This window comes from Dermacentor albipictus, chromosome 8 (assembly GCF_038994185.2).
Source record: "Dermacentor albipictus isolate Rhodes 1998 colony chromosome 8, USDA_Dalb.pri_finalv2, whole genome shotgun sequence".
Classification (NCBI taxonomy): Eukaryota; Metazoa; Arthropoda; class Arachnida; order Ixodida; family Ixodidae; genus Dermacentor; species Dermacentor albipictus.
In genome coordinates this window covers 37205843-37219926 of record NC_091828.1, presented here as the reverse complement: position 1 = coordinate 37219926, position 14084 = coordinate 37205843, and the positions used below count along the sequence as shown (strand labels likewise).

At 42.9% G+C, this 14084-nt stretch overlaps 1 protein-coding gene across 1 annotated transcript in view; it reads left to right on the top strand.

Moving 5' to 3' along the window:
• Positions 1-4251: 4251 nt before the first annotated feature.
• The window catches only part of LOC135901524 (cardioacceleratory peptide receptor-like), a 172456-nt gene continuing 162623 nt past the window's right edge, over positions 4252-14084 (top strand). The window contains exon 1 of the mRNA XM_065431366.2: positions 4252-4705. Within this exon, the coding sequence (XP_065287438.2) occupies positions 4637-4705 (69 nt within the window). The 5' untranslated portion in view covers positions 4252-4636. The remainder of the gene's footprint in view (positions 4706-14084) is intronic.

Sequence of the window (14084 nt, the reverse complement as noted above, 5' to 3'; positions counted from 1 at the left end):
GTTATTACCCTTTATAGCCACTTCGTTTGATATGCATGCCGGCAGTTTAGGATAGCGCATGCGTGAAAAGAGTGGTGACGTCACGAGAGTCACTAGTGATCACGTCACTTCAGTCAATGATAGGGAGCAGGTTTTTAAGCTTTGAAAGCGATTTCCTTTGATATGTTAGTTGCCTGATCAGGGTATGTGTGACGGCGGTGACGTCGAGTAGGTTACTAGGGACCTAATCACGTCACTCAATGAATAAGCTGTTTCATTCTCAGAACCAATTGGTTTGATATGCATGTTGGAAGCATAAGAGAGTATGCAAGACACAAGCTTAGTGAGCTATATTGAATCGCTTAGTGATTTTGTCAAGTGCCTGAGTAATGGTGAGCAAGTTTTCACCCTTGCGAACGATGTCGATCGATATGCAAGACGATAGGGAAGGGAATTGCACGTCATGATCGCAACTCAAGCCGCATAATATCCGTCACGATTCTGCCTCACCTATGTGAGTCACTCTTGTCACTCGGAAATGCGACTCGAAAAGGAGGAAATGAGTGAGCGATATAACACACGGAAGTGTTTCTGAAGCAGCCATGACGACACCAGTAGCGTGGAAACTTTGCTCCTAAAGTGCTGACGCCAATATGGTGATTACATCAACGAATATACGGCATTCATGACGCCTGTTACGACCTCTTCTGCAAGAATTATTTGTTTCTCAATCAATTTCCAACAGGAATAAATTGACTGGCACTGGGATTAAAATGTGTGGCATTTGGATTAAAATGGCTGGCGCAAGGATTAAATGAGTTGGCACGCGGATTAATTCGGATGGCACTGGGATTAAATGTGGTGGCGCCTGGATTAAATTATTGGCACTGGGATTAAAAATGCTGGCGCTCAGATTAAATTGGCTGGCACCTGGATTATTTTCAATGGCGTTTGGATTAAACTGAGCGAGAAAACCTGTAGTTCAAGAAGTTACTGGACCCGCCAAAGCGCATTGTCAGGCGTAGCAAAAGATGGCTAGAAACTGTTGAGTACTACAAGTACTGCTTTACTGACATGCCAAGGGGGCTCCATTCAGAAACACTAAAGTTGCCCACTCTGAGGATAGCCTCCAGAGAGGGCTGGCATGCAAATGCGGCAACTTCACGTTCCTCGCAAACACTATGAATTAACTTGAAATTTTCGTCGAAACTCTAATTAAGAACATTGCACTAATTCTGGATCCGCAACAACGAATCAGCACTGTTCCTTATGAACCAGTAGCAGTAAGGTTACAATCGGTCTTGGAGAGAAACGAGCGATTTTCTGTTGTCAAAGAAATACTGGCAGTTTTTGCCGCAGAGCGTTCCGGGAACCCGTTGTAGGTCAATCCACTAAATCTGAAGAGCGTGCGAGTCAGTTTCAAATGTGTTATTGTATATTAAGCAGGGTTGGAACAGTCCTGCCTGTGCGATTCGGATAACGCAATTTTTTAATGCGGCAGCATTACTTGCTTGACCCCGCCGTCATCAGAAAGCCCGGGCAGAAAGGCCGCGGCAGAAAAACGGCACACGAATTACGTCATCTCCATCTAACTAAATGAATGCGCTACGGTGAGGATTCCATCCTCTACCTCACCGCCACTGCTACCGCTCCGAAGCCGAGCGCGCTAACCACTGCACCACCGTTGCGTTGCAACACCGTCGCAACAGGGAGACAGTGATGAATCTCTTTGAGTCTGTGCACATGGTTAGGCTCTGCGCGGCGGACTATTCATTAGATAGCGCGTGGCGCAGTGCAAACGCATGACGGATCGGGAAGTTTGCCTCGTCACATGCACCAACGCATGTTCTCTATAGAAACACATGGACGACGTGGCGCACGATGTGAACGTCGAAAGCGGTGGCATACTTTGCCTCTCGGAGACGTGGATGAGGCCGGATGATAACAGACAGATCGCAGGATACTCGATCGTGTGCGTCGCTACGCCGACAACGTCGCTGCCGGCGTCGCCATATATGCCAAACCAGGACTTCAACTATGACCCGTCCAGCTCGGAGCCTGCTCTTGCGCAAGCGGAGATGTGTGCTGCACAGTTCTTCGAAACGGACTCGTGGTTGTGTGCGCATACGAGGCGCCAAACCTGTCTGACGTGGACGCGGCAGCCTTTGTGTATAGCAATCTGTCTACAGATCTACGGTGCGTCACGCCCATGCTCGTCGTAGGTTACTTCAGTCAGGACGCACGCTCGACGCAGCCGCACCCAACTCACCGACATAACTCAGCGACAAACTCAGCTACAAGCAATGCTCTCGCATTTACATATCATAAGAATTGCCCCGGTGCCCCCATAAGTTTATTTTCCATTTGAGAAAATTGACAGAGTTGGACCTGTGTCACACGTCAATTTCTTAATAAACCATCGTGTCTCTTGCGCTTCTTGCTTGTGTCTGCCTTTGTTGTTCTGTAATTTATGTGCATCAGACAGACACAAAATACCTTTTCCTTCAATCAGTGCTTATAAATACTTGACGTCCTATTTTTCTTGTCTGTTTCACTAATGCGATGTCTCGGGCAAGAGACAGTGGCCATTGAATATGAATGTGAGAAGTACGCTTGTTGAATTAAGCCTATTGGCCGTCACTAGTCCAGTAATATTATTAGACAGTTAAGTAGCTATGTTCAACTGCAGGCACCTTTAATTGTAAAAAATCCTCACATTTTTTTCGAGGCCGTAGGTACAGGTTGCCTATGTCTTAGTTTGAAATTATTCGCGTCTTTCTCGAAATTTGGGGTACCTACATTTACCAAGTTCGACGGCTGAAGCGCTGTATTGCTTACCTACTTTGGCGCCTAAAGCTCACTTTCCTAATTCCTAACAATGCTGTCTTTGGTCATAAAAGAGTGCTACAGTGCCTCGCTTGAACAGTGCTGGCACGTCGCATAGTCAAATCGAAGGTTATGACGTATGAAAAAAATACGAATTGAAATGGCTGGCATTCAAAACGAAGTCCCAGCTGTCTATGGCTGTGAATGCTTTGCTTTTAGATTGAAAGTGCTGATAGTATTCATTCGTGTGCGCCTGTATAATATGATTGAAATAAACAACATTATTATCTGCTTAAATTTTGTAGGCGTTGCAGCAGTGCATTGTTATAACCTGCAACGAAGATATTTCGTTGAATCAGCAATTCAAGCGATAGCCACGTGGCTTTTGTGAGGGGTTACATATATTTCCTGAGAGACGTGAACATCGCTGTTCGAACGTCAAGTGACGTACATCACCGTAACGAGAGACACCCCGGAGCCAGAGAGCCGATAGACATCCAGAGCCAAAGTAGCCTTAGGCTTCAGAGATATCTCTTGTTTGACAGTCTTTGTGGGTTCATCTCGATGTTACTTTGAACACCTGTCTAGCTCAGACTGACAGACGCAAAAATTTACTCTTAGCAGATTCTACAATTTTAAAATGTACTTTATATCGAAGCACCTTTGGCACCATCGATTCTGTTTGGATGTTATTTTCCTTGTCTTGTGATTCAGTACAGCCTTCTCTGACTAAATATTGGCACAAAAGCTAGAAATTAGTTTGGCGCCAATGTAGGGATGATGCTTGAGGAAAATGTAGAGCACTTAATTCCATAATTAATTGTAAGTTACTGCATTTCGGTTTGGCATGGGCACTATGACCCGCTACAGCAGCAATAGAAAGCTATAGTGGCTCACAGAGAGCTCGAAAATAAGAAATCTACGCTTCGATATTAGCCCTCCAAGAGTAGATAGCATCAGGGGCGCGCGGAATATGCATTTGAAAGCACTCATCAATGCAAAGTTGTCCCGAAGGCTTGCCATTTGGACACAATTTTGAGCAAGCAATGTTTTATTTTTTCTTCTTTAATTCCCGCTGAACGTGAGCCTTAAAAGTTAAAGTACGGCGCAATTCCCATTTGACATCATTGGGCACAAAAATAAGTTCTCCACATGAAAATGCACGCTGATTGCAGGTGCGTACAAGAAGCGTAGATACGAACCGCCCGAAATACTCTGCGCGATGAGCAAGAAATACCGCTGGGGCGACTCCGAATAGGCGCGCGCCGAGATCATCGAGATTGTCAATCCCCACGCCGTTTCACTGTGCCGCAGCGCCATCGTCGGCACCGCCGCAAGATGGCAGCACTGCCCGGCGAGTGCTGAAGACAGCGAATTGGAAGAAGCAGGAAATGAGGGGGAATAAGGAGCGAGGGTGAAAAGTGAGGGCGGGACCAGATCGGTGGTCGGCTGGAACCCTGGAATTTCAGAGCGTCTCTGTTACTTCATCTCGGACGGGCCGGTGCGCGTCAGTCGCCTTGGATCGAGGGCTTCGAGCTCGGGTTCGCCGCACGCGGGCTGCGTGCGAAGCGCTTCAAAGGTGTGAGGTCGCGGGGGGCAGTGCTGTCGCTGTGGATAGGTCTGTCGATCAAGTGCACAACCTGAAGAAGCAGCTGTTTCTTTTTTTCTCTCTCTAGCTCCGTTAATCGTTGCGCTTGGCTGACAAAGTTCCTTCCTAATTGCTTTGAACCCAGCTAGATATTTCCGCGGTGATCATTGAATATATGAAGAAAGACGTATGCATCATTTATTTATGAAACGTTAATAGCCAAAACTGCGGCCTGTCTACATTATGGATTTCAAGGACGTCAATGACAGTCTGGCCAACGTCACGGAGTTGGAACCGTTCGACTTTTACCAGGTAAGAAAGGCAACTCTCTATTCGCTAAAATCATATATTGCCGTGTAAATAATTTCCGGGAGTTTCTGCACCGTTCCTGTATTTAATCATTTTCTCTGGCGTCATCCATGAAAAAAAAAAATGAGATAAATGAGATATTCAGCAAACACACTACCTCGCAATACTTCTTTACGCGATAGCGAAGTGTATGCTGAAGTTTTCTATCCCTAAGTATGAAACAGATTTCGTACAACGATTTCACATATCAAGTTACGTTGCTGCAAATTTTAAGGCGCCAAGCAGAAGCCCGGATCATACCTATCGCAACCAGTTTGTCGGAGCTCATGATGCGCTCTGAAAAATATGTGCAAAAGTCAAAAAGCCTTTTACTGCAAGCTTCCCTCCAAATTGCTAAAATGCATTATTTTAGTGCATGCTCAACAAGTACGCTCGCGGTTTTGTAGATGCAATTATTCATGTACTCGGAAAGACATTCGTGCACTACAACGTGTCGAAGAAGGCTTTCCAACATAAAATGTATAATAGTGCCAAAAATACCGGAAAGCAACACAGACACAATAGAAAATTAAGGTGTAGGTACGGAAACACAAAAGCCACCTCCATAACCAGCGAGAGGCACATACACAACTCCAGTCGACAGCTGATTGTTTAGTGACTGCTTTTGTATCACCTATCTCCCGTACAAAAGGCACATAATGGACGAAAAAAAATTCAGTTAGCCCTATGTCAGCATATCTTTGCACAAATCAAGGATGTTTTAAGACTCCTGCTGACATCTTTGAAATGAAGACCACCTAATATCGCGGAAGAAACACCTGTTGCCGCCCTTAATCCGCTCAATGGTCATGACATATCCATCGCGTCTGCTTCACACCTTGCCAGATATTATGAAAAGGCTTTTTAAGGTGCCTTTGTGTCCGACAGAAGTTTTACATCTATTGTTTCCTTAGCATCCGCTAAAGTTCAAAAAGAAAGAGTGCGAATTCCTTGTATCAAGAATTACTCTTGATATTTTGCTGTTCAATAACTAACTTCCGCTAGCCTTCGTTACTCTTAAGAATATTATAGGACCGATGATCATCGTTAGTAACTGAGTGCACATAATCTAGAAGAGTCAAAGTATCAATTTTCTTGCACCTTCAAGCTTGATATTCTCTAATCAATGTCCCAGTAAATTGCCACGTAGCTCACCCACGAAAATATTTTAATAATATAGTCCAGACATTGAATCACGATATCTTTGCATAAAGGACTCTAAACCAATGGCACGCTCCAGCAACTTCTCTGTCTGACACTCATTTGTACTAGAACTCAGTCCCCACTCGTGCTCTAAATAAGCTTCATACAATAGCTTCAGCTTCAAATGATAACTACGCATGCATATCAGGTCGATGCATCAAAATGGTTTGTTTGAGCAATTTATTGGACATTTTGCGTTAACGCGTTATGACCGCTCCACATCACTTCACTTAGAATTCTCAGGGTGCCATTCAAACTCTTAGAAAAGTCGCACTTGTAGCTGAAAAGATATTTTGCTCCACCTACTTTCTCAGGCGTACTGAATAGTATGACTATTATGGCGCGGAAGGAAACTGAGCTAAGTAAAACACATCCTGGTACCCGTCCAGTCAATGCATGTTTCCGCGTCTTTATTTTTTTTGCGTTATAATACTTGTACGGGAAATTAATACAGTCCCATTCTGGTAGGCAATGAGAATTCCTTGCAATTTGCATACCACCGCGTCTACGTTCCGGCACTTCAATAAAGTCCCCATCTCTAACAATCTAAGACATCTTTGTTTCTTTTGTTATGCCAAACTTGGGAGCAAATTTCCGAAGTCACGTTCTCGTTTCAAACTTAGCAGATCACAATACTGGGGCGGCAGATTGCAGCTTACCCGACTCAAGTAGAGCGTGATTGTTCTTGCAGCGTTCAATTGAAAGGAAGACGAGGCCGAAAGGCGAGCGGTGCGGTAAGGACTTTGTCAGTGCCACGCTCTTCTTTCATGAGCTGAACGATAAAAACAGTCATGGACTACTAAGTATATGAGCTGACAACTTGCAACCGACCTAGCCTGCTTTATTTTAGGAACTCCTAACTTAGTACTTGGGAGTTTATAAATAATTTTGTTGTCTACCGGTGCACCATTTTTGAATGTTTCTGTTTAAGAGAAAAAAAGTTTGAATGCACAGATTGTAGGGAGCGCAGCATATATTATCGGTTGTGTTTTAGAAGAGTTATTGACATACCAAAATTGATCAAGGCACTAAATTAAAATAACAAAACTGTATCTCAGCAATAAGAAATGACATCACAATTTTGCAAGCTGCACCTGCTGAGGCAGTTAAATCTGCTGAAATTGCAACATTTCACAATGCTCTGAAACTTATCATCCATTTCCGGGGTGTAAGCTTGTGAAACCAATGTAAGCATTGTACCAATGTCGCCTGAGCTGTGCAGTTATATGTCACATTTGGCCGCTTTGGGTGCTCAAAGAGACACAGTTTGATCACGAAGATGTCTGTTTGGTGTAAAATTAGGGATTTCTAATATTTGTGCTTCAGTGTATTTTTAATGTACTGCTTTGCCAATTTTTCTCAAAAAAGAAACATAGAGGCCGCAAATCTAAATTTCGCTTCCTACAGTGTTGAGAATTCAGGTTTTCTTGTAAATACCTCAAGTTTTAGTGAAATCACTTCCGCGCTTTTCCCATCAGAGCAGTTCGGCTTTTTACATGTATTTGAATATCGAAGTCGTTGGTGCTCCCCAAATAAAGCTTCCTGTCATTAACTAAGGTCAATGTCTCGGTGCAAGTGATGTTTTTTGAAGAAAAAAAATTAATCTAAGATGAGGATATTAGTGGGTCGTAAGTTTCAGAAAAGAACATGAGCGTCTACAGTGGAAAGGCCAACGTGCGGTATACGGCTTTTCTTTTTCATTTGATAATACATTCTAATGTTAAAAAAACCAAAGCTAGAAAAGCTCTTTTCATGCACACAACGAATAGGATACGAAGAAATTGGTGCTTTTGCATGTGATACATAAAGCCAGAAATACAAAATTTGGCTTAACTGAATAAAATATATCTGAATAGATTACTTTCCAATAAATGTCCCAAGATCTTCTTTGATTCAAGCTTGTCTTACCCACAAATGGTTATGCAGTAATACGTCACAAAGCAAACCCGAAATAAAAGCCCCATAATATACGGCAGTTGACAAAAATTTACAAGTGGACTAAGCATTGCTACTTACGAGTAAACCAAATTATTTTTGCCAAGTGAGTAATTAATCTTCGAGATAATGAAGTAAAACGCCTCAGTAGCACGACGTGAAAATGTCCTCATTGTACCCTGCCTTTTTTTTTGGATGCCGAGCTTTTTCACAGTGTGCCCTCCAATTGTGGTAGCAGTACCAAAGCCTCAGTGCTGAAGCAGAAAGCACGCCATTCCCCAACGAACAAATTTCAACCCACCTAAGCCCAGCGAGCCCCAGATTCGACGCCAATCATCATCTGCCTGGTTCGACGCCAATCATTCCACTTTTTACTTGATATTTACATTATTGACGTGCTGTTCTTTTTCACTTTGAATAAATTGTTCATTTACGTGCTCGTATACTGTTGGGTCGCAAGAATGATATCTATGCTTTCTTGTCAAGACTGAAGAGTGAACTAGCAAACTTTGGCACTTAGTTTTGCAGCATTCTTTTTTTGTAAGTAATGTGCGCGGACTCTGTGTGCTATTTATGGAAGATTTTAATGTTGTGCTCCCTCACTCTTCTCACCTTGTGTGCTTTAGGTCGACCCACTTTTGTCATCTTCCTGTAACGTGCACAAAAGACTAACTCTGACACTTGCGAAAAAGTGTTGAATACGCCCAGAAGAAAAGAGGATAACGAGGATGAACGATGTATTGTTTTACATTTGTTAATAAGGCAATGCTGTTAAACACACCAAGTCGACACAATATTACCATGTGGTGCGAGGTAAAAGGGAAAACGTCAGTCATAGTGCTTTTCACTGGAATCATATGTAAATTGGAGAAACACATCTGACAAGACATATTTTAAGCTAGCAGCTCTGTCATTTCAAATAATATAGTTGCACATAAGTGACGCAGTTCATTTTTCGATGCAATCAGAAGCAATAAGGAACGTACAAGTAAACGCTGCTAAAAAGATAGCTGTGCCATTTTTACAAGTCCTAGTGAACAGTAAAGCTAAAAGCCCTGTAGTCACTATGAAATAACGGTACCATTTCACGACATAATGTAAAATATTTCGTACTGGCATCTGCAGAGCCACAGCATGTGGCTAGAAAGAATAGGTTTGCTTAACAAAGCTAGATTTGGCGGCACATTGGCACTGAATCTGCAATCCGTTGCTCAATCTTGATGGCCGTACTGCGCCAACGCACACTACCATTTTCATTACTGTGCAGCACACTTGATCTTCGGTGAAATTGTTTTTTTTTTCCCGAACCCTGTGCTTCAACGAGTTATGCAGGCAGGGGCACGACAAATCCTGGAAGCTTTGTTTTATTGCTATCGAAATTCGTAAAGTGTTATTTTTGTTACTTAGAACACCTAAAAAAATCTACGAAATGAGATTGAATGACGTCACTACAGATCAATTATCCTAGGGACGTCATTTGCGAGGAAAAAATTCAGCAAGTCAAGGATTACCCTAACGGATTGCTACATTTAACTTTAACGTTACAAACTCCACGCAAATGTTCAACTTGGAATGTTGTAAGCAGCCGTCACAACAGCCTATTTACGTGTGTCTACAGATGGAAATGGGCATGTCGACCAATATAAGTGGCATCAAATTATTCCTTCAATTTACCTGATTACTCACGTGGCACCGCAAAGTAGGTGCCCTGGTGCCACCCCCCTGTGATGTAGTAGGGCTGCATAAAGATGCGCCATGCTGCGCCATAGAGGAGACTTTCTCGCCCCTACTGGTAAAGCAACTACTCTTCCATTTGCGAGATGTGCCAATGACCAATCAGAATGAGCTCGTGCAAAGAGGGAAGTTGCAACAGCTTCATTGTACGCAAGACTGCTGCGTGAAAAGAAGATTGAACGGAGAGCTGCGTTTTGCGTTTGCCGCGTGGCCATCAAAGAAATTGAACAATACTTTGATACCATGTTTAATGGGCCACACGGTCACCCTGAAATATAGAAATCTCTCGCTACACTTCTAAGGCGATTTTTCTCAAGATTGAATTAGGAACATGTGGCTAAGTTTTGTCGCTAAGTTGATGTTGGGATTAGATTAATCAGGGAATGAATTGCTTTTATTTTGCTTGCAGATAATGATAATCAGATAATTAATTTCTTGTGACGTATCTTGATCAAAATATGTAGGTTTGTTTAAAAACTTTTATTAAGGTAAAAAACACCCTTTATGTCAGTGATTTGTGGAACGCTGCCATAAAAGCATGTAAAATATTATTTTTCTTAGGTACTCTTTTGAGTAAATGTCTAAGGTGCTCTGAGAAATAATTTAACACATTCACTTTGGAATGATCAGCTTGGCTGACGATTTCTCTTTTTAAATAACAGCATATGTCGGAAATTATTGCTATAAGAGGTCAGCCGAAGCTACGTGCGCCAGACTGGTTATTGATGATCGCCGTCCTTGTTTTTAAATAAATTCATTAGTTATTTAAAGCCGAACAAAATTCTAACGCGGCATTATTGTCCCTCGTAAACACATAGTGTTTTCTCGTAACAACTTCCGTTAGAAATTTTAGTATGACGGTAAGTAGTTGTTGCGTAAACACTTCTGAAAGATATTCCTGCGCCCAATCATTTAGTACGTGCCCCCTCACTCCATCTGCTACAAAAGCTCGAGTGCTTTAATGTTATTTTAGTTTGTTCCACCATTGTGTATCATAAAATACATTAGTCTACAAAAAATATAAAAATATCAAGAATAACGCCGATCTTTTTTGTCTTTACTGAAATCCAACTCAGTATAGGTGATTCAGGTCATTACACCTTAAAGCATACCTTAAGCTTCGTTATGCCATTACACTGCTTGTAATATCACAATGATATACCTGCAATATTATGCAGTGCAGCTATCAAGGCGCTTCTCATCATTACAGCGACAGCTTAATTCTTCACAAGTCGCCTGATTGCCAGAAGCAAATAAATTGACTTCTCTATATTGCAGCCCAGCATTACTTTTTTAGCAGGAAATATGAATTTCCATAATGAGAGCCCGAATATTCTGCAGCTATAAAGCCCTGCAATTTCTTCTTACCTTGAAGGTCTTCGATATTTTCTTGATCAAGCCACTCAATATTCTCGGTAACATTTAGAACAGGTAGTTATAAAAAAAAGTATTGTGGAGGCAATACACGAAGGTCTATCTATTCAACGACGATCGGGATTTCATTACGTCCTAAGCAAAGTAATGCAAAAGAAGAAGGCTCATCACACCATGCAAGTTATTTTTTTTGTAAATTGCCGACTACGAAATGTCGAGCACTGTTTGCAGTGCGCACCAGAAATATTAGTAAACTCCCTCGTCGGTTGTCATGGACCGGTTGCTCATTCGGAGATCATAAGTGTTGCCCCACTCGGCTAGCAACGAAGATTTTCGAAACCCAACTTTGTAAACCCAATCTGACTACTGCAGTCAGATACAGAGTAGAGGCTCCACATCTCAACAGAATTTCAATTCCACAAGACGCGCTTGTGCTCAATGCCAAACGTTATGTTGCGTAATATATGGTCCAATGCATGCACGCGGCCAAACTTTCTTCCTTACCACCTGTGCACTTTCGACAGCGCCACTCCAGAACTGGTAGTAACTGGTAGTAAGACAACCTTGTGGACGAAAATGTGTACAGGTATGGTGTGTCCACGAGCCACAACGTCCTCAATACCATTTACCGGACTTCTTTCCCCTCTCCTGCAGCTCGTTCCAGTTACCCAACCGCTTGCTGGACTCCCATCAAATGCGCGTAGCCTACATATATATATATATATATATATATATATATATATATATATATATATATATGCGCAGATAGCTCAACAGTATGTTCTGCAATAATGTCACACAGACTTGCGCACACGGGGTGCAACACAGACACGTTTTACACAACGGAACAAGCAAATGCTTTGCTGCATCTCGAAAGAGCTGGCTCCCGATGCAATGTTTTTCTGCTTGGATCAGAAGCTAGCTTCTGGCACACCAACAGCCAAGTATGCATAGCGACTGCTTATTTCCGCAAATGCACCCTGTTATAAAAGTACCAAAACCAGGCACAAGAGGATACCTTACTGGGCATGCTGATGGCGTCAATTGTCATTTTATGCATTGAATAATGTAATGTAATACGTTTCTGCACTCTGGAAGTTGCGCTTGGCTTGGTGATTGCGCATTTTTCGTTGTTTTCGTATTGTCTTTTGTACTCTGGGAGTGTGTACAGTTTCCGCACTGCCGTAAACTCATGCATTTCGCATGCGAATGACATGGCGTGTGTAATAAGCTGCAGTTTTAATAATAATATTTGGGGTTTTACGTGCCAAAACCACTTTCTGATTATGAGGCACGCCGTAGTGGAGGACTCCGGAAATTTTGACCACCTGGGGTTCTTTAACGTGCACCTAAATCTAAGCACACGGGTATTTTCGCATTTCGCCCCCATCGAAATGCGGCCGCCGTGGCCGGGATTCGATCCCGCGACCTCGTGCTCAGCAGCCGAACACCATAGCCACTGAGCAACCACGGCGGGTAAGGTGCAGTTTTCGTTGTGTGCGTGTACAGCCTTTCAGTAATGCACAACGTGGTTTCTGTCGCGCATGCGTATCAGCATGCAGTTCTAATGAAATCCTGCGATTGCACTTAGCAAAAAGATTTTCACCTAGCAAAAAAAAAAAGAAAGCGGGGGGGGGGGAGGACGCGTGAATTAATTCGTCCGTTCCTGACAAGTTTCCGTTTCAGTTTATTGATGCGCTTGAAATGTTTTACTGAAAAAGTAACTCCAATTTTAGAAAAACACGAAAAGTATAACCAATATTATCATCAGGAATAACGTCGCGTACTTGCCAGCGCGATGTTGGCACTTTTGTATAATGCGATTAAGTCTTTCATAAATCATGTTATTTACAAAGTGAGTCTGCAAAGCGTGTTATGAAAGACACCATAGTGGATGGAGCAGTCCAGGTTAATTCTGAGCACCTGTACTTTTGCGCAACGAAAGCACGGTAAATTTCATGCTCACGTGAGTAACCCCGCCATGTTTGGAAATCGTACCCGCGGCCACCTGCTCAACAGCGCAACGTGTGACTAGGATCGTGACCTGTCACATATCTTCAAGCAAAAAATGTGCTACTTGCTCTTTTTGTCACGTGTATGCGTTTCTCCCCACCTGCTTTTCCTCAAATTGTTACTTTATAATAATGTATTTCTGTAAAAAACCATACGCTATGCCCTTCGAGCATTCTACGTACCAAGGTTCATTTATTTACATCAAATCTGCTAAATCCGATGGACAAGTTAGAACAGTAGAATTCGTGTCAAATTTATGGGTTGGGTAAAGTTTTAGGCGTCACTTAATTCAAACGTGCGTTACGTTAGAATGCAATATAATTATTCATACTGATTTCAGTTGCTGTGTTGAGCTTGAAGAACGTAATAAAGATTATTATTGCGACAATAAATACATGGAAATTCCAGCCGCGTTTCTGCCGTCATTGTCGGCGTCGCCGTCATGTTCCGTATAAATTCCAAGGGCGATAACAGTGTCGCCATGCGCTGTTTGCTGTAAGTACGAGTGGAAGTGTGCAAAGGTGAGCCGACGATCGCGGATCAATCTAGCGCACGAGGGTGGAAAGGGGTTGGAAGCGCACCGTCTTCCCTCGCGCACAAGGTACCAGGGGGGGACATATGCGTATGGCGGGACAGTACGCAGCCGCGCGGGCTTTACCACGCCAGCGATCTGCGATAGGATCGAGTGCTAATAGCTTCGTGTGCGCTTTGTTTTCGCCGCATAGTTCGGGTTGAAACGACAGGCAGCACGAAGGTCAATTCGCTCGCTACTGTTGCCGCACTTCCTCACCCTAGCGTATTCAGAGTGAATTTTCGCGCTCATCGAGAGAGATATGTTGATGTTTGCTTGTGCGCGCGTGACACCATGCTTGTTAATTTAGTTTGTAAGCGCATGTTTACATATGTATACGGTCGATAGATCTACTACCCTTAGTTGGTATAGCTGTCTAATAATTTGCTATCGCGATCGATTCATCGCCATTCGGGCGAAACTGCTAATTTTTGTAAAATCGTATTTGGTGTCAATGTGGCACTACCGCCCAAAAACAAGAATTTCTTTAAACACTTTCTCGGAAACCGTGAA